This window comes from Haliaeetus albicilla, chromosome 10 (assembly GCF_947461875.1).
Source record: "Haliaeetus albicilla chromosome 10, bHalAlb1.1, whole genome shotgun sequence".
Classification (NCBI taxonomy): Eukaryota; Metazoa; Chordata; class Aves; order Accipitriformes; family Accipitridae; genus Haliaeetus; species Haliaeetus albicilla.
The window spans coordinates 10,448,031-10,469,196 of NC_091492.1; the positions used below are offsets into that span (position 1 = coordinate 10,448,031).

At 43.6% G+C, this 21,166-nt stretch overlaps 1 protein-coding gene across 1 annotated transcript; it reads left to right on the forward strand.

The window, feature by feature from the left end:
* The first annotated feature begins 607 nt into the window (after positions 1 to 607).
* CMTM3 (CKLF like MARVEL transmembrane domain containing 3) lies at positions 608 to 16,960 on the forward strand. Its single transcript, XM_069793430.1, has 5 exons — positions 608 to 814; positions 9,890 to 10,045; positions 11,805 to 11,900; positions 13,183 to 13,300; positions 14,983 to 16,960. The coding sequence occupies exons 1-5, from the start codon at positions 701 to 703 to the stop codon at positions 15,009 to 15,011; spliced, it is 513 nt and encodes a 170-aa protein (XP_069649531.1). The 5' UTR covers positions 608 to 700; the 3' UTR covers positions 15,012 to 16,960.
* Positions 16,961 to 21,166: the final 4,206 nt, after the last annotated feature.

Sequence of the window (21,166 nt, forward strand, 5' to 3'; positions counted from 1 at the left end):
GAAGACAGTAGCTAAAATTACATCGGTGTTACAAGTAAGTCACGTTTAAGCGGCCGTGAGGACCGCTGCCGCAGACGCTCCAAGGCCGAGGGTGCAGTTGTGCGCCCTCCGAATTACTCCAACTGCCCAAACCGAAGGGCAACCACCCCACCCCCCGATGGGAGAGGCTTTCGGGGCTGGAGAGGTGCCACGGACACGGGCGAACAAAGACAGGGCACACGTTGTGAGCGGGTGCGTTAAAACGCTTCTTCAGGGACCGAGGCGTGCACAGACCCGGGGGGGCGGCCCGGGCCGCCGCCGTTGCTGCCGGGAGCCGGGCGGGAGGCGGGCGGACCGGCGGCACAGCCGCCCGCCGGCCGTGCGTGGCGAAGGCGGAGCGGTGGGCGGCCGGCTCCGTTTCGGCTCCGCTTCCCTGCGGTGCCTGCGGCCCGGCTCCGCGCTGCCCCGGCGGGATCCCCCCCTGCAGCTGCGGCGGCGGGGCTCGGCCGCCGGCGCCCTGCCCTGCCCTGCCCCCCTCGCCCGGCCGGCCCAGATTTAGGGATGCTGAAACTTTTTTTCACGTTTCCGCAGTGTCACGATTTCCGCTTCCCTCCTTCAAAAAAAAAAAAAAAACAACCAACCCCACACAAAACCAGCACTCCCGCCGCCCGAGCCGCCAGCGCTCCCCGCCAGCCCGCGGCCGCCGGAGCCGCTCGCAGCCATGGAGGAGCCCGAGCCCGCGGGGGCCGCCGCGCCGCCGCCCGGGCTGCGCTCGCTCCTGCCCCCCCGGGAGTTCCTCTGCTCCCGCAAGGGGCAGCTCCTCCTCGCCGAGTCGGTAAGGGCGGGGGGCAGACCGCCCGCGGACGGGGGGGGACGACGGGGGCAGCCAAGGGCAGAGGTCCCGGTGAGGCTCCGGGGGTGTGGTTCCCCCCCCCCGTTGGGAGCCGGTTACCTCCGGACACGGGGGCGGTGTGAATGGGAGCGGGCCCTCCCCGCTTCTCGGCTGAACGGGGGAACCTTCCCCGGTGCCGTCCGTCTGTCCGTCCGCCTGCGGCGTGGTGGCGGCCGAGGGAGGGCACGAGTGAGGGGAGAAGCGGGGCAACAGCCACAGCGACACGGGGGACACGGCGGCGGGCTGAGTGCAGGCGGGGCGCCGTAGGAAGCCGAACCGCCTGTCGCCTTACAGCTTCCAGCGCCTTAAGCGCGTCCCCCTTTAGCAGGAACCCTGCTCGGTTACAGCGGGCTGTGACTGTTTTGACCCGTTTGCAGCGTGAATCCGGATCTGCGTTATCTCCTGGCGCCGTCAGGGAGGCACGGTTCACAGGGGAGCTTGTCCCGAGTACGTCAAGAAAGACCTAACTCAGCAATTTGCGATGCATGGCATTATATAGGGGACCACGATGGCTCCACTTTTGTCCTGAGCGCTCCGAAACCTGGGTTTGTCCCGGACCTTACAGGAGGACACGCTTCCTCGGGGCTATGGGCCCAGTTAGCTGACTGTGAAAGTACCAAATAATAATCACTAGAAAGGAGCTTGGTGTGGTGATAGCAGCACTGCTCCCCTAGAAATACACCGTTGCTTTTGTTTAGGTCCAGGTTCTGAGATCTGGGCTGGTGGTAATTATAAGGCCTTTGATTTTTGGTGTAACACTTGCTGGTATTTTACTTGTAAAGGCTTAGAGCCTGACGGATGAAACCGTACCCACGTGATAGGGAAAAAGAAAACTTACCCCATAGGTAGCAGGTATTTGACAATCAAAAGTTAAGTTTTAAGAGGAAGTTAGTTGATTGAAAGTAGACCTTCAACATCATTTATACTAGAAATAATGAGAAATTTAAACACTAAGTGCCCTGCAGTTTTAGCGGGAGTTTTGACAACGGGTCATCAAATATCAGGACAGCCCAAACTAGTATTCAAGTACGTGGAACGAGGTTAAGATGCATAAGGTGTCTCTGGCTACCCACCGTGGTAGCTCAGAGAAGAAAACAAGGAAATTCAAGCAAGAGAAATGGAAGGAACGGGCAGGAGGAGGCAGCACCGGCCCTTCTCTACCAGCCCTGTGAGTTTGTGAGGCTGCGGGCGCTGCCCTGGGGCAGACAGCGTGGGGAAGAGCCAGGAGATGCGAGGCCGGCTTTGAGAGGAAAACCCATTCATTCAGGAGATGAGGGTGACTTCTGTGGTGGGGAACAGGGGCCTCGGGCTGGGTAGCAGCAGGCCACGGGCTGGATCGGCTCCACCAAAAAAGCTGTAAAAATTCCAGGTACCCCCCATCTTATGCAGTGTCTGTAGTTTACAAAACCACACGTTTGGAAGATACCAAAGCTGTGGTTTTGTTACATAGAATAACGTACACTAGAATTTCCTAAACAAGCTTACAGCCAGTAAATTACAACTTTCAGAGAGAGCCTGGCTTTTTAACATCTCCGAGTGACGACATATTTGAGGAATACTGTTCTGGTCATGGGATGAGACTCACCCTTTTGTTGTCATAGAGAAGTACTGATTATGCCTCCTTGGAGTAATAAAAACTGCTCTGTCTTGAAAAACAGGGATTTATCCTTTGTAAGGCCACTCAGGGCTTCCCGAGGGTTTGGCCAGCTGAAAGCAGCTCTAAAATCCCGTCTGCCGAAGCAAAGCTTTCTATTTGCTTCTTGCAGGCCAGCCCATGTGCTTAGGATGTCGTTTCCTGGCAGAGGGGAGACAGCAGTAGTTTCCCTCCAGTTGTCTCAGTTTTGCCAGAAGAAATCCTTGAAGACAACACAGGCCCCAGAATAAATCCAGTCTGTATACAATTAGAGAAATGCAGTGCCAAATGATTGAAGATGAGTCCAAGTTAAATCTATCCTAGTTGAAATCTGTGTTTTATCTTTAGCTTTGTACTTCTCATCTTGAATGTTTGATTTTTCCTCTTTGAGACAGTACTAGTGTGAGGGGGGGTTGGGTTCTGCATAAATGTATGCAAATAATATTCATGGATACAGATTTTGAATAGTGTCTTTTGTTTAGAAACAAAATGGGATTCTCATTATTGTTACCAAATATCTCTGTCACGTTATTTGGCAGCTTGGCAAGTCACGAGAAATGTGCTTTATTTCTCCATCTTTAAAGTCATGCAAATACTGGCAATCTCTGCAGGTACATCAGGAGTTCTCTGTCCAGCTGGAGGAAATGCCAAGTCGTTTTTTTCAACATTTAAAAAGCAAACTACCATATACTGAAAAATATATTACCAAAGAAGCAATTTACAACCATATCTTGACTGGGGTAGACAGTTATACTTCTGTTTTTCGGACTATGGCAGAAAGGGAACTGGAGTTGGCTTCAGCAAATTCCTTTAGCCCAGTGACCGTACTTGGTGTGTACTCGGTGGAAGTAACCTCATTAAAAAGTCTTGTTTCACCCAGTAGAGGTGGCTGGCAAACGATTGGTTCAGCTGTCGTAAGTTATAGCAGACCGACTCAGTCTTTGTGAATTAAGACAGCTGCCACATTCACACCAGCCCGTTCCCTTCGCTTGCACTGCTGGAGGCGGCTGGGAGCACTGGTGCCCGCGTTGCAGCTCAGGGCGTCCCAGGGAAGGTCACGCAGGCAGCTGCACCGGGAGCGTGGGAGCTCAGGGCTGCCAGCGAGGATTGCTTTGGTCAGACTGAAGGAAACTGCTATAGCCACTTATTTTTAAAAATAACATTTACACATATTTTCACGTGAAGCGAGTATGGATCTTTACAACATTTGGGTGTAATGGTCATGTCAGCGTGTAAACTGCTCTGTGGGCTCTCAGGTCTGGGCATTCTGGTGCTTCCTCTAGAACAAGTTAGGCTGGTGATGAAGCTGGTTACTGCTAGAAGCTTAATTATAATCTCAAATTTTATTCAGAGAAGGAAGCTTCCACCCCCCATTCCTTTTCCTTTTGATCTTCTTGCCTTACTAATTTTTTATCCCACCTGGGAGAGCTACGCAGCCACAAAGCAGCAGTAGCATCAAGTACGTATATAAGCTTTGCTGTCTCTCCTGATGCTATTTATTCTCATTCACTTGCTTGTCCACTTTCTAATCACCAGTCTTTATCTCCCAGGTTAATTTTTTTCCTCCTCCTTTTTTCCTTTCTGTTCTTTCCCCATACCATTATTTCTTCCATATATTTTAACACTCCTCATAAGCAACTCATTTTTCCTAAATACTCAAGTTGCTGTCTTGAAGGTCAGCATCTCATCCATGCTCTCTTCCCCCCTTAAAAGAAGCATTTTTCAGTTCCCTCTCCCCCATGCTGGAACCATTTAACAGCCACTCTCATACCTGCCACCAGAGCTTGTCCAGACAAGATCCACATTTATACATTCTGCTGCTCACCCCAGGTACTTTAGTCAAGCTTTTGCGTTTGTCCTGGTGACTACTTTAATTGGCATCTCCTTAGTCCCCTGAAGCCAGTATGCAGTGGGACTACATATTTTTTTAATAAAAATGTAATATGAATATGTAAGGTTGTCCTGTATAAGGTTGTGTCACCTTTGTGGTGACACAACAGATGTGGAAATCATTGTGCCTATTTTTCTCCTCTTTTCCTGTCTGTCTTCTGTTTTTTCAGTCTTCTCTGAACTGACCTTCATAACTGAAACTTCCAGCTGTTCTGTGTAAAGCCTCCTTCGAAGAAGACCCCTGGGCCTTTCTCTGGGTCTGTAGCCAGAGGGCAACCCTTGCAGCTAATTCTGGGCGAACCAAGAACTCCACCTCCATGACAAGTACGACGGAGAAGAAGTACCTAAATAGCAGAGACCACCAAATGATCTACTTTCTCTCTCTGCCAATAAACAATAACAAAATGCACTCTTATCCAAAAGAGATCACCGCTAGCCACTTTTAAAACTGTTTAAGCAAACCTGTGCTTTTCCGTGGAGGGGAAGTGAGGAGCAGGCATTTGACCGCACGGAGCAGCGAGCGGAGGGCACCAGGGCACGTGTAGCAGCGTGCAATGATGTCAGCTGCCTCCCCGGCATCCGCATCATCCCCGACGGGCTGCAGTGGGTCTGTTCTCCCTGCACGGAGAAGACAAATGCCTTCGTGCTCTGCCATGACCTCAGCACTTCAGCAGTCCTCACTCCTTTAAGGAGCGCAGTGCTCTCCAACCATTGTGACTAATTATTTTTTATACCTGAAGTTGCAAGCTGGTTATATGATAAAGTATAACTTCATAATGCCTGGCCAGTTTAAGCAGCCCAGCAATATTAAGTAATAATTACACAGGAGAAAATTACTTTTTGAAACACAATACCAAAAAAGTTCCATTTTCTTTTTGAAAGTAATATGTAATGGTTCTTTCTCTTTTATGTACATTCCCATTCCCAAAAAAGGTGCTCAGTGGAAAATCAGGCTGCTTTTTTGCCAGGTTTTATAATCTTACCACTGCCAGACGATGAAAGGATCCTGTTCTGTTGTTCACTGCACTAGAGCTTTCTGCATCCAAATATTCCTCCGCAGTGAAGCTGCCAACAATCACACTAACCTTCAACAGCAACACAGGAACAACTCCGACTCCTAGCTGCTATCAGTGCCGAGGATGTAATCCCAAGGGAAAAAGAAAGCCTCTGTGTAAATACAAATGGATAAAACTGATGAAACACTATTTTTCTTTCCCAGAAGCAGCAGTGCTTGCTGAGTCTGAAAGGGCTAGAAATGAACTTGCAACTGCATTGAACCTCACAAGCTTCCTCTCTAGCTGGTTTTTTTTTTTTTAGCATAGACACAGAGCTGTTAAAAAAATGACAAGATCCCATTGCTTGACCCTTCTCTGAAATCACTTTTAAAGATGCAGCTTCAGGAAAAGAGGTGCAGAACAAGTGTGATGTGCAGTGGATCATTTGACAGTCTTCAGAGGGGTGAGGCTACATTCTGACGGTTGCTTTTGAGTTTGTCATTTTTAGAGCAACTTTCAGTTTGCCAGATGTTTGTCTCAAAGACTTGAAGTCTGGAAGAGTAATTAAGCAGATGTTCATTATTTCTGGGTACAGACTGGCACATCAACATTTGTATTGTGGAAGGAGAGCTATATTTTTTAAGTTACAAAATATTTAGATGACATCAAATGCTTCAGTTAGTGGCACTGCAATTAAAAGGTCAGACAGGGTAACAAGATACCTACTCACTTTCATAATTCAGAAAAGACAGTAATGGATAGTACCCAGTATTGCTCAGGGAGTCCATGCACTCCACCTGTCAGAAGGGGAAATGAGCTCTAAACAAAGAAATGAGAAACATCATCAAAAGCTGTCAGCTTTACGGGCTCTTGTATTACACAGGGCTGTCCCCAAGTTACTGAGTGGATCTGGCATTAAAATCTACATCAGGGCTGCGACATAGCCACCAGGGAGACAAAAAAAAAGAAAACCAAAGAACAAGCTGTAGCACCGTAGCTGTCACCTGACAGAGCCTTCAAGCACCAATGTCCTTTTGTTTCTTTTGCTCTTTCTAACATCTGCCTGCCTCCCCTTCTAGCACCTTCCAACCTTGCCTCAATGAAGGCTGTAGCATCTAAAAACGCTACCTTTCAAACCTTTTTCTCAAAATCTAGTCCACTATTTTATAGGTGTGTATTTCATGTAAAGTCTTCCTTGGGCCTTTTCAGTCTCTGAATGCCTCCAAAATGAGGGATGGTGCTTAACTGGAGAGCAATTATCTCACTTCACGTCAGATTTTTTCCCTTTTCCTATTATCATCAATAACCCATTGAAATCAAGGAAATTCTTGCAAATCAAGGGTGGGGGTTTTTTGTTTTTTTTTAACGTGGCCTTGACATGCGCTTCCCCTGCACAGCGGGATGCTGACAAGTAGAGCGGGGAGCGCAGAGCTGGGACGGGCTGAACTCCAGCCCACCACTCAAAGTGGTGGTGATGGCCAGAGTACAGTTACTGTCCCATCGGGGCTGAGGAACAAGCAGCAGGAGACTGCTGTGATCCTACCAATAACCGAGGGGTCTGTCTGAGCAAGTAACTGGCCTGTTAACTAGATTTTAAAATGGACAACTAATATTTCCCCAGATGCCAGCTTCTCCGGATCAGGCTGAATTAGAAAGCTGAAATGCTCAGACTGATCCTTTTGTCTCTTCAGCAGCTTACCTTGCACCCAGGCAGGAATCCCACCAGCACCCTGGAGCAGAAGTCCTGTGGCGTGCTCTTGCCACAAAACAAGTTTCTGTTTGCATCCCGAGCCGCCTTACAGCAGGGTCTCAGGCACTGCGCTGCATTTCAGACCATGCGGACCTGCCCACGGCCGTCAGGGCGAGGCGAAGACAGCGGGAACCTTACAGTACACAAACTACCATAAGGGTGATCTTAAGAGAACACAAGGGCTCTTCATTTCACCTAACAGTTAACGCTTCTGACAGAGGAACTTTTTCTCTGTATAAAGGCAGACAGAGCACAGGAGTTACTGTATCAAACAGAATCGAGATCAAAGTGATCTCTACTGTGCATCGTCAGCTTACCTATCTGAAATTTCCCTCTCTACCTCCCCTTGCTGCTGTAGCTGATGTATTATTTAACACTGCATTTAATCCTTTCATAAGAGATCTACCAAGTTTAGTTCAAGTCTAACATTCTGGTGTTGAAAGGGGGTTGGCTGGTGGGACCTATCCTGAACACGTCTCCTCCCTGCTGCTGTTAGTCCCTGCATATTTCTCTGTCTCTACGTGTCAGCTATCACACACTTTCCTTTAGCCAGAAAAAGCAAGAGATTTTTTTTGTTTTTAAACACCAGAACAACAAAGAAAAAAAGTCCTAGCTACATGATGATTTCTTTTTAAAACCAAGAAAACATGAAGCCATGTCTAAATTAACGTTCCACAAATGCGAGTGAAGCAGATTCACAAAGTTAAAGTCCAGTTCTTTCTGTATTTATTCCATGGGAGTGGGAAGGGAATAGGCGGTGTGATAGGAAGGAGGAAGAAGTCCTCTCTCCTCTTAGTAGTTTTCAAGTTCTGTTACATCCACTTCTCTTCAAACAGTACTTACCACTTTTCATTCACAGAAATAAAATACTACATTAGGGATAAGGTATATTGAATGAGTTCCCCCCACTATATGAAAACTCTAGAAAAGTCTGCAAAAAGGCTATGTAAGCACTAAGCAAATAGTAATATGATAAATACAAACAAATAGGGTAAATATTAACAGGTAGCAGGCCTCGATGCGGAATTGAACTCTATGTATTATACCAGATGGGTTTCTTACAACCCAATGAAATGAGAACAATGCATAGGCATTTTAAGATAAATATAGTATCTTACTAAAAATGTCACATCCTCTCAAACTTCACCACCCAGTCCTAATGGATCAAAACAATATACTCCAGCTATTATCATCCTGGTCAAGAACAGACTGCTTTCCCCAAAAACCAGGCTTAGAATAAAGGCTTGTTAATTAATTAAACTAAGAAATTATTTCAACAAGATTGAACTACTTAGTTGCCCCCTAGACCTAAATGGGCTCTTTTGATACATGTATTTGAGGGCTGACTGACCCCTCATAGGAGTAATTATTAATCAAAAATTAATTAGAGGAGCCGTATGATTCAAGTATAACAATGGGTTTTTTTGAGGTACAGGTGGTTCCCAGGAACACATGGTAGCAGCAAGCAAAGAAACCCATAGATCTGAAATTTAATGAGGCAAATGCCTTGATCGTCACGGTACAAACATTTATGCTTTTCAAGAAGCCACATCTGCCTTCAGATGTATTATCGTCCCCCAGATGGCACATCTATTTTCAGTATTATATGAGTGAAAACGTCAGTGTCCCAATTTAGAAATTCAAAAAATCCTTGTAATCTAATGCTCAAACAGTACCTACTGCTATGTTGACCAAAAGCATCTCCAAGCATTGCTAAGGCAGAGATTTGTCTCCAAGAGGAAAGGCTGGATAAAGCAGCTCAGGTGTAAACTAGCACATAGTACCCACACTTGCAGAAAATGTTTTATTCGGTATGCTACTTTTTTTTTTTAATTTAAGCTAATTTGAAGAAAACAGCACCAGTTAACCATGGGAGGCAGTAGAGCAGTAGGGCTGGAGCCCAACTCCCAGTACATAATTTGAAAATTTTATTAAGTTTTTCCATGGTTCCCTCACCTCCCGCTTTCACAAGTACAGTAGCTGAAAGTCCAGAAGTGTAGCACAGCACTTTGGTACTGTCTGGTTTAGGTGAAAATGCATTTTCTTCAGCCATTTTCCCATTGTGAAACTTTCTATTTTGAGCCATAAACTGTATCCTAAGGGTTTTTTAGTTGAATAGGAAAACAAATGCAATTTTTATTATTTTATAGAGTTAGGAAACATCACGGAGATAAAACAAATCTATAGGAGTTATCTATCCTATTACTCTCTAAAACAGCTGTCTACACTGGAACACTAGAACCAGAGACTTCCAGAAATGACAGAATAATTAATTCCCAGCTCTTTTCTATCCATCAACAGCAGGCTTTTTTCTTTCAACTCTGAGAAGATTATAAATGCCGAGTTACTTTGGCTATCTGAGAAATGATTTGGGTTTCAAATGAGAACTGGCACAGTTGAAAGCTTAAAGCTCTGTTTGCTTGGCAATGCCCCACTCTATTTTCAGAATTATGTTGTCAGAACTGTTTACAATCCAGAGCAAATTACTGTCTCAGAGAGGTGCAAATCCACCGAGCTCTCCAGAAAGTCAATTTCGCACGCATTGAAATAAACACCATTACTTTAGATTTATTCCATGCTAAACAAGACAATTCATTTGGCCCAAGGAAAAAAAAAAAAGTAAGCAGCAAGATATGCCATCACCAGCAGCACTGACAGGAATACGCAGGGAGAATAATGCTTCAAAGCTGCTCAGCTGCGTGAGGCTCTGCTATTCCATGCGAATAACTACAGTTTTCCCTTTACTCTAGGTGCTGTCATTTATCATCTTTATCTGCTATATTGCATCTCTAGCTGCCTCTTTCATGATGGCACCACTCCTAGAGTTTCTGCTGGCACTGTTTCTTTTTTTTGCCTACGCCTCCAAACTTAATGAGAAGTTTAAAGGACTCTACTGGCCTTTGACGGTAAGTGAAATGTGCAATATAAAAACACAGATTTAACTCTACAGTATAACATGAGTAAAAGGGACTATATGGGAGTTTAGGCTGACTGTTAACAACTTCACCCCCTTATTAGAAACTTGTCTGTATTGCCTCTCATTCAAAAGATCCTAAAGCACTTCTTAAACTGCTATACTAAGTACTACAGCTTTCTTGGTGCTGACACAAAGCATGATTTTATTAAAGCACAGAATTTATGCCCAATTCTGGGCAAATGGCTTAGGGCTGGATCTTCAGAAGCAGGCAACATCAGCCTAAGTCTGACCACTGCTGGGGGCTCCTTAATATTGCCACCCTTACAAATGGGGAAACTGAAGCATGCTATATAGTAATGCATATCCTTTACTAAAATGTTTTAAAATTCTCAGGTAAGTGCTGTTGAGATGCAGAGTCATACTCACGTGCAAACAAACTGACAGCTACTGCAACTCTTTGCCAGTAGATGCTCATTCTCACAAGGGGAACCACTGGCTATTCATTGAGTTTTCAGGTTTGCAGTTGCAGGTGATTACTGCACACTGGCCACTGGATGTCTCTGTTGCTTCAAACATACATTGTAAAGGGAGCATTTGTCTAGCAGTACAAATACTTCCAAAAAACCCGCTAATCTAATCGGTCTGGGTTCTCTTTTGGTAAAGTCTAGCAATAGTGAGATTTGAATTAGAGCTCTCAATGTATAAAAATAGCATTAGCAAGGCCACTGGTGGATAAAACAATAGTGGTGACTTTGACTGCGACAGTGTGCATGGGTTTCAGCCGGTAATCTCAGTTCCATTGTTTTCCCATTTTCTACATCCATCTGATCCCAGAACTACGACAAAAAAAAGCACTTGTATGTTTGTTATGTCCATTACCATAATATACTCCAGCCGCAAAACATAGATAACTGACCTTGTCCTGACTTCAGGAGAGTCAAGTTTCTTGTAGGATTTGTGCTTTGAGACAGTATCTTACTCATCCATCTGTTCTGAAAAAGCAGAAGATCTAATTGTGAACAGAGGCCAAGATACCATTATTCCAGCTCACACGATTTACACATACCCACATCGCTGCTTGTATTACAGGGCACAGCCCCTGCCCTGCAGAGCTACAGTCTCGGGCACAAAAGCACATATTTCAATGAGAGCAACAGGTACATTCACTGCAGGCTAGCCATTGGAGTTACAAGTGTATGTACTAAGTATAAATAATAGTTTTAAACACTAAACAAAGTGTGTAGTTCCTAAATGAGGAGTTTCTGCAGACAGGCCTACTTCTATATGGAAACAAGCACATGCCTGTTCCCCATGGGAACTGGTCTGCTCCTCCAGAGCCTTTGGTACCACAGGAGTTCTGCTTAAAGATGAGACTTTCTAAGGCATTTCAAACGATTCTTCCATAAGAGCCCTTGCTGCGTTCCAAGTTCAGCACCACAGTAAGATAGCCCTTCTCGGCCTGAAGAAAGGTCTGCCTGACATAAGCGCGTTAGAAGTAGGATTTATACAGCATCTCTAAGAGCAGAAGCTTATGCCAAGATTCCGGTCATCTCTCATTTAAAAGTATTTCCCAGATGAGTAATTCATCCGCTACAAAATACCAGGCTGTAGTCACACTCCAGCATCAGGCAAGTCCACTGACACAACAACAAAGGCTTTTAGTGGTCACTTCTGAAATCATTTTTAGAGGAGTTTGTATGTTGGAATTACATGACTAACCTGAGAATGCAACATTGCTTATTTTACAGGATTTCTTGCGGTGCGTCACTGCTGCCATTATTTACTTTGCCATTTCAATTGCTGCTGTCTCAAAATACAACGACGGAGCATCTAAAGCAGCAGGAGTAAGTAGACGTGAGCTTTCCACTTAAGTATTTTGGTGAACTGCGTATTGACGTACTTTAGAAACCATTCAATTTTGTCCCCATTGTGAGTAACAGAAGTTTCTTCAATTAACTGGCTGAAAATTAGATTTGCCTAAAGCAAGGAAGAAACGGTCAGTGATTTAGAAAACCAGGTTTTGAATCAATGAATAGTTTTTTCATCCTAACAGTGCTCTGCTCAGTGTTAACTGTACTACTTACAGAAGGCACCTATTCTGCTTTTTCATTTCACCAGCTGTACAGGGAAGGTAAACTTCTCTGTTCCTGCAAAGAACATCAAGATCCTTGAATGGAGGGAATAATAATAAAAAAAGAAATTAAACCTGTAACTACTAAGGACAGTCTAAATTAAGTAATTTCAACCTCCTCCCTCTAGTGCTTAATTTTACTTGGATGAGTTGAAACAAAAGCAGTGTCATTTTACCCTCCGGTATATGGAGTGCCCAGGGGAGAGCCTTCGTCGTCAGCATTTTGTGTTCAGAAATAAGATACAGCCTCTCCATCTGCAACTTGACTCTAAGCATCAATAATGCATGCAACATAAATAAAAATTGCATAATAATTTTAAAAGATAGGGAAGAACAATACCCAGTAGTGTTAGCCAGCAACCCTTACCAAACCATCCCAAGTCATACGCAATTTCAAAACAAAGACCTTGTTTTAATCTTTGTCACTCGGTTTAGACATGGAGCAATGCAAACAGCATTTACCCTAGCTTCTTGGACTGAAAAGCAGCCTATTCTTGCCACACTGCTGCTTCTTTGACATTAAATAGGTAACTCCAGAATCATTTTATCTCAATCTGGTTCACTCTGCAATAGACATGCAAGGCAAACCAGTAAAAAAATTATTTCCAGAGAAATTGAGGTGATTTCTTGGTGGCAAAGAGATGCCCTGGGATGGTGGAGGTGCAGGTTACATTCTGCTGTAGCTCCTGGCACAGGGCAATGCTGATGCTCAGAATGTGCCCAGAGCCAGGGCAGGATGTAGCCTGGGGAAGGGCTAAGGACACATCTGATAGAACAACCGCAGGCATCACTACTCCCAAATTAGCTGTAATTTAGTTGATGCCAATGGGTCATGAGACATTTCCCTTCCCTGTCTCTTTTGAAAGGCACAGGCCAAAAAAAAAAATCAAGCCTGAATTTTCTTTAAGAATTGTTCTTCTGTCAGTTAGGCTTATTCTGGTTTGTCATTGATGGACATGACCTGTTGTTAGAGAGAGTATTATTTGCCATTTTAGGTGTTTGGATTTATAGCCACGATAGTGTACGCCATTGATTTCTACATAACCTTCAATGACCTGGTTACTTTTCTCAAGCAAGGCAGTTCTGATTCCCCCGAGGGACGCAAGTCAGAAGGTAGGTAAAATTCCCTCTTTTGGTTATACAAGCAAGTAACATGAGATTTTCTTCTACATTTCACCCTTCACAGGGGAGCAAGAGCACTCACTCAGTAAGAACAGTTACTATTCTTGGCTACCTTAGTTTTGTATGCCACAAATACGCTGAATTATGAAGCTGCTTAGTCTTAAAATACAACAACTGGAATTTCAGTGATTTATAAAGATAACTAGCAAGCCAGGAATGTTAAGTTCATCAGAGTTTTGCACCATCTAACTTTGAAAGGCCCCAAATCCAATTATAGAAATTATTGTGCAGCACAGACTTTTTTCCTCCTATCAAAATGTCTTCCTTTAAAAACAAACATCTACCTTTTTTTTTTTTGGATAACTTAGTAATTAACATCCAGTAGTCCATAGTCTTTTACGTCCAATAGTGCTTTTCTCTTTATCGTCTCTTTATCATGGTTACCTCTTATTCAGGGTCAAGCTTTGACCATATGTGGGCAAACGGCCTTGAAATCTAAGGGCCACACAGCATAAAATTAACAAGATTATTATCAAATTTCTTTCTAATTTAGGAGGTACAGTCTACCTCAAATCAGACAGATCCACTTAGAAAAGGATAAAAAGAAGGACCTGCTCTTGGGAGTTCAAACCCATTTCAAGTCAAGTCAGGACACAGGTGGCTATTTTGCAGTACCCAGGAGTCCAAATTAGGCATCATGGCCCCTGTGATACTAGTCATTGCACCCACACAGATGAAAAAGACCACTCCACACTTAAAAACAAACAATCCCCAAACCCCCCAAAATACCCCACACAAAACCAAAACCCTCAACAACGAGCACCCAAGATGTGTACAGAATCCTGGAAGGTATATAGTAATGCTAATAGTCTTTTCTAGGTATTTTAGTACACTGTTAAATGTTTTGCAAGCTTTACGACAAAAAGAGACAAAGAAAAGAAGAATTAAAGGAACAGATCATAGGAAACAGACTGTTAAGACTAGAAACTGTTTATCCCCACAAATTGAACTGACCTCAGGAGCAGATCAGGTGACAAGGGTACAAAATTAGGCTAAAGATTAGATGGAGAGAGAAATATATAAACTTACAAATACACAGTCATGCAGCTTTGTGTTGACAATTTGACCGTGCCAGAAGGGCTTCGCGCTGTTTTTCCAGCACCAAAATCATGTTCACCCTGGGCTCTCGAGTGCCGAGGCCGGAAACCCTTCGCTTCCTTGCAAGCAGAGCCTCGAGCTTGGGCAAGATGTACCTCTATAGGCCTGTTGGGATTTCTTCACATCTTAAAGCTTCTGGCTTTCAGCTACGTTCAACTGGCAGTGCATAACCGTGACCCGCAGCAAACAGCAATATTCTAGTACAGGAAGCATGTCTTCAGCAGACTTCCTCTTGGTGGTCATGCTAACAATAATATCTCTGCAACTTCTTTCATCTGAACTGTTATCTGCGTTGTAGTGGTCTAAGTGCCTCTCAGCAGCATTCCTCAAGTCCTTTGAAACACCATTTAAAACTCCATCATATTAGTAAGAACTGTCATTTTACAAGCCTCTTCCTAAACATGCCACCTCCTTTGAAGTAAACACCTGCTGAAGAGCAGCATATCTCTCCCAGCAAGAGCTAAAGCCGATTTCCAGTTTTCATTTTCGCGCTTGTTCCTTGTTTTAAATTTCAGATGAGGACTCCGATTCTGACTCAGACTGAAGAAGCGAACACCAACCAAGTGTGAAGGGAAGATGATCAAGCACTTTCCTCTCTGCTGAATGCACTGCCAATTGAAATATCTCCCTTGTTTCAGCCTCAGTGTCCTCTTTCCACCTCACTGTTTCTGGAATCACCAAAGCACCGACAGGGCAGTGACGTGGAAAAGGAGACTATTCCCAACGCCATTAGACAGTCCTTCAGAACTACGAATTTTACAGTAATTCAACCTACCACAGAGGTCAGTATCCAAACAACACATCTCAATTCTCTGTTGCCTCTCCTTACTCAGCACTGCAAAGTACTGAGTAAACGGAAACATAGTATTTTAAATGTGTAAGTGGAGCTTATAATATGCTTTCTTAATTCCAAATCTTTAACACTTATAGCTTTTATACTTCTTGCTGTGCCAAAGAAGAGAGGCTTGGAATGCCTCTAGTTTATTTGTATTTTTCTTGATTAACTAACAGTTTTTCTTTATCTGAAGTCTGAATATTCCACTATCTCAAGCACTGAAGGCATAGATTATAGTTAACATGTTGGTTTCAATACATTTATATCTACTGCCTATCTGCAACAACAAAAAGCGACAACTGGAAATCTGCAGCAAGAACAAACCTCAAAGTATAACCATGCCACAGGGTAGCTGGCTCGTCAAACATTCGATATCACTTTTTTAAGCTGCTTGGATGGGGTCACATCCCATCTTCTACAATTTCACCACAGATACGAGGTAGAACAGATGAGGCATCGTCTTACCAGCCCCCTTCCTACCATTTGCGTGGAAGCCCTTGTATGTGTTTGCACATACAGCTAAGGCAGTCTTGCCAAATACCACGCAACAGTTATCTGCCTATCAAAGCCTGCAAATACTTGTGTGCAAGATACCACTGTCTGATCTCATGCTCTGTGTTGCGAACACTGGTCCTCCCATGAGAAGTAGCCCTGGACTTAGTCCACTGGGTTCGCAAAACAGACAACTTGTCTCGTAAAACTCAGGATACCTGGGCCCCAGGAGGGCAATGCATCCTTCCCACTGTGAAAAGGCAAAAAAAACAACCTCCAAACTAAAGAATGTCTGCAGTGAAATTCATTTTCCAAGACCCCTTTTTTGAGGGTGGGAGTGTGTGTTTGTGTGTGTGTGTTTTGTTTTGGGTTGGGTTTTTTTTTTCCCCCCCTGGAAGAACATGATTTATCTCGTGGTCTAGTATTCTGGGGGAAAAGCCTTCCGAATTTACAAGAAGGTGTTTTCATGGGTAGCGCAATCTACCTTGAAACATTTGTGTCTACCCATACATGCATACTGCTTGGAAAGAGCATGGCATGCTCCTTATATATGGCATCAGATAGGTCTATTTCAAAGAAACCTGTATACATTTAAAAAAATTAATAAAGTACCAGAACAGGTGGCCTTAACAAAAAGTAATTAAAATGAGAGCAGATGGTACTAACAGAGTAAATGAAAAACAGGGATAAAACAATAAAGGCAGATTTCCTTTGGAAAAAAATTACCGCTTGGGTTCCAATTCCCTGCTAGCAGCTGGCTGCTAACAGGCACAAACACGGTACCTAACAGTGAGCAGGTGCTTGGGAAGGTGCTGGCCAGATTCAGAGTTGTCCAACAGGCAGCTCCTATATCTCCTGTTTCCAGACCACTGAGGGAATAAAAGCAAAACAAATGGTTGCTTCTAAATGTGACAAATCATCTTTGCTTTTATGAGAAAGAGCTCTTTGGACCTTTTCCTGTATGAAATTCCACATTTCTTTCTTTTCTGTTGTCGTATTTTACTGGCATGCACTGTGACGTCAGGGGACCTGGGCTCATTTTTATATTCAATTGTATTGTATTTCTCTTTTTTTTTAATTAAAAAAATGTACTGCATGTCACAGCTGGAAACTAGTCCATGGTTAATATTTAGAAACTGTGCTGGATTAAACCTCTTTTAATAGAAGTGTTGCGTGTCTTTATTTTAAAACCTGGTTCTACTGCCTTGCCTCTGACTAGTGAGAGTAACCGTGTTTCAAGAACCTCCATCAGGCCGTGTTCTGTGTGCTGGGGAGGCCAACAAAAGCACAGAGCCAGCACTAGACACCACTCATTCATGCTTACATGTCTTGCAGGAGAAACTCCATCTTTAGTGCATAAGCATGAAAGAATTTAACCAAGAATGAGTTTTAGCATATTTAGTAGACATTAGAGATACAGTGCTCTTACGTGGCAACTAGTAACATTATAAACAACAATCCCCTTTGGGTTTACCCTTCACGGACACGGCATAACCTAAATCTGCTAAGATTTTCTAGTAATTTTTTCACATTGGAATACTCCTAAAAATCAACAGAAGCAGCAGACAAAATTGCTCATTAGTTGCTTCAGGACTGCTTTAGCAAGCATGCAGTCAATTGCCCATCCAGAGAATTTCATTATTAGCATTCAAGTACTTGATTTATTTCTAAGCAGTTTGCTCCCAGGGTCAAGCACTTGTGTAAGATTCCAGCCTTTTATTTAAAAGATCTGTTCCCATGATTGAAATAAAATACATTTCTGTATTTTATGAATATAATTTCAGAAAAGATAATTCAATTAAAAATAATTACTTTAAAGCCAATTCTGATGGCGGGGTTGTGAGAGACCAAAAGAGTTAATGTCTCAAACATTGTGGTGGGGCAAGTTCTGCTTAAAGACAAACCCTGCACAGCAAGGAACCAAGGTGAAAAGCCCATCAGCTCAGGCACCAGCAACAGGAGGGGGAGGGCACGCTGGAGGGTGCGCAGCTCCCTGGTCTGATAAGCTGTTCTGATACAAAGATCAAACAGCGGCCACGTCTGCAGGGAAGGAGAAGTTACTCCCCAAACGACCCCCAAGCCCAAAGGCTCACAGCCTGCTCATTAACCTGAGGAGTTCGGGTACCCGCCTGAAGGAGGGGCAAGGATGATAAAAGGACACACACTGAAGCCCCAGGTGCGCAAACCCACCGGGACTGGACCCCTCGGCTGACTGAACCAATGCTGGACCCAGGACCGGTGAAATCTTTCTCTCTTCCTTTTTCTCTGTCGTCTTCTGTCTTCCCTTTTCCAAATCCCTACACCTCAGCCATTTCAAGATATAAACCATTGACCAAGTCTGAGACTAAGAGTGGATCCAGCCGCCCCTAGACCCTTCTCTGAGGAGGAGTCTGGAAAGCAAGGGGGTCTGCTCTGAACCTCGTGACTCAATGGGAGGGATCTCCTTATTCCCCGAATTGATGTATATGGTTACACGGTTTACAGAAGTAGTCCTATGCCAATTCCTGTTGTGAGTAACCCTGCCACCTACTACCACGCCTCCCCAGTTCCGTTTGCCTCTGTCATAAATAAAATCTTTAACTGATCATTTGGTGTCATTTCACCTTAATTTAGCCCAGGGGAATTTCGAATTAAACCCAACTCCCTGGTCTGTCCATTCTGGGTCATGACAGGGGGTGGGAGGCTGACTCAGTCTTTTGTTCATCTCCCACCAGCAATATTGCACTAAGCTCAGTCTGGTGTAGGGCCGAGAAAAAGTCTGCTTGTTTCTTTGGCTTTTGTTTGTTTGCTTGCTTGGTTTTCCTCAACTGACAAGATGAAAATAGTGGGAGCACCGACTTCCCTGCAATTCAGGATTCATGACACAAGCATCATGCTACACCGGCAGCACGGAGGCCTTATTGAAGTTCTTATTTCAGTGTACCAGCAGGGTCATAACCAAACATCTCTCCTCGATCACAATACATTCTTGTTCCAAACAGGAGCTGTTTCCAAAACACACAGAGGCTAATATATGCCTTCATTACAACCACAGCACAACTATTCCCATTTTGAATTCCTGTGCTTGTTCAAAAGCACTTAGCCGTAGACGAACCTAGGGAGTGAGGAGAGTTTCCAATACCAAGTGTGGAACAAATCTTAGCAGAAACTATGCAAGAAGTCTTATGATCTAAACACTGTGAATCAAAGCCACTAACAGGAAGGAAAAATGATCAGCTGGCATCACAGATGAATGACTTCATACAGCTGTCACACTGTTTGAAGGTCTCTCTCCCTCCTCCCACCTTCTTCTATCAAAAAACTTTTATACTTACTTGTGGAAGATTTGTTCAGTCTTATGTGGTGATTTTGGACAGATGATGTTAAGGAATTCAAAGGACTTTTCCAAGCAGCTTCTTTAGATTCTAAGAGGCTCAACTGTCCTTTTAACATTCTGTCCATTACTCCACTTAATTTTGCTTTTCATCTGATACTGTTCAAAGCTCTGGAAGTCTTAAATTTCCAACTGACAAAGTAATATCCAAGATACTAAGTGAAAAGTGGTGTATCTCACTCAGCCTATGTGGTATTTGAGAAGAATGCTTCCACCAGCCTAGTTTGTTGGAAAGCAGAAGACAATTTAATGCTCTGCATAGCAAGCAGATGTTTTTCATTCATTATGCTTCTGGTAAGTGTTCATTGTGCAAATTTCCAAGCCTGAACTTTACAGCTGCATCTTTCCCTGCTAGGAGACCAGCAGCCTGTACCATTAAGTGAGCATGCACTTGTAACCAAACGTTAATAGTGCATGTTTCTGACACCTGCACTTCTAAAATGCATAAATAAATGAGAAAACATACATAATGCTACTAGGCTGAGCTAAACCTTATAAGCAGGCAGATTGTAACCAACCTAGTTAGAGATTAAAAATAATAAAATTTAGTGGCTTCATTCCAAAGACCAGGACACAAACTGCCCCTAAAAAGCAAATGCAAGATATGTATCAACATGCGTATGCAAAAATACAAGCTCCACCTAGCCATACCTTAATCTTTTTTTGAGCATGGAGAGAGAAAGAGGGAATACATCAAGGAAGAAGCAGAAGAAATTTAGATAAGCACCGAGAACGTGAGTCTTGTTACAAGATGCTTGAGACACCTTTTTGCATGGAGTATTGGTTTAAAAGTCAGGATGGAGACACCATCTCTTATTTTTCTTCTATATAAACAGGACTGCATCAAAAAATCCACACTGAAACACAGATTCCTCCTTTACTGGAAGAATTCACATTACTCTGAATGTTTTGTAAAACTTCTAGGTCAGAAGGTAAAACAATGCTACCCAGAAAATTTAAGTGTATTTTTAAAAGGAGGAAAAAAAAAGTCAATTTTTCAATCTATTTCCTTGAAAAAGAAAACAGTGATTCCAATGTTAATTTTGGTCAGGTAATACTTGTGCTTTTATTTTATATATTTTTGGATGCTGTCCATCACATTTTGTTAGCCTGATCCATTACATAAAAAAATCAGTTATAGTCTTCCCAGGAGACTAAAGGAAGAATCAGTATTTAAAAGTTAGAATAAATTTTTTTTATTTTTTTAATTTGACAGCTGACAAAGCTTCTCTTGACCAGCAACACCACAGATAACAACATCAGCAGCAATATGGCAGTAAGTCCAGCACTTTTAACTCTTCTGTTTTCTTAAACAGCATCAATTACATTAAGGCCTGATCTCTAAGCAGGTCCAGTAGATACACCACCACAACAGATGAGAACCTACCGCTGCTGACAGCCCCACACAGGCAAAATGAACTGCCCCATCTTGTAGCAGAAAAGTTGTACAAGCACATGATTCTCCTTAGTGAATCCTTCTGTAAAAGCTCAACTGTACCACCACCTCTGTCCACCTCCCCCCACACACATTATCCCTAAGCAGTGTTTTAAGAGCATCATCCATATTCCCAAATCTTTCCACAAGACTCATTCAACCACCCGTGCATTTCTGCAGTTCTTACCCTTATTAACTCAGTGCTTTCACCTCGCACCTAAAGCGCCTGGATACCAAAAACCCTGAGTGCATCAAGGTAGGACTTGCAACCTACAGCCCATGAGGTGGCAGAGCATTACCCACTCCCTCCGGCATTTCAGCCCCAAAGTTCCTTTTCAGTCCAGAACATGCTGCTGCAAACCACAAGATATAGCATTTCGGCCCATTACAGTGTACCAGATGGAGAAACCTCCACAATGCCACCACAACCACTGCAGCAATAAAGCAGTTCCATGTGCTTTCTGCTCCATATAACCTCCCATCAAGGACTGCTTATTCATGGTTTTTCGCTAACTGCTGCAGCTATGAAGTTTGTCTTGTCACAGACATAGCCACAAAACCAAA

Coding starts and splice junctions, on each gene's coding strand:
- CMTM3 (XM_069793430.1), top strand. CDS start 701: ATGGAGGAGCCCGAGCCCGCGGGGGCCGCCGCGCCGCCGCCCGGGCTG. Junction 11,901..13,182: donor GAGCATCTAAAGCAGCAGGA/GTAAGTAGACGT, acceptor TTGCCATTTTAG/GTGTTTGGATTTATAGCCAC. Junction 13,301..14,982: donor CGAGGGACGCAAGTCAGAAG/GTAGGTAAAATT, acceptor TTTAAATTTCAG/ATGAGGACTCCGATTCTGAC.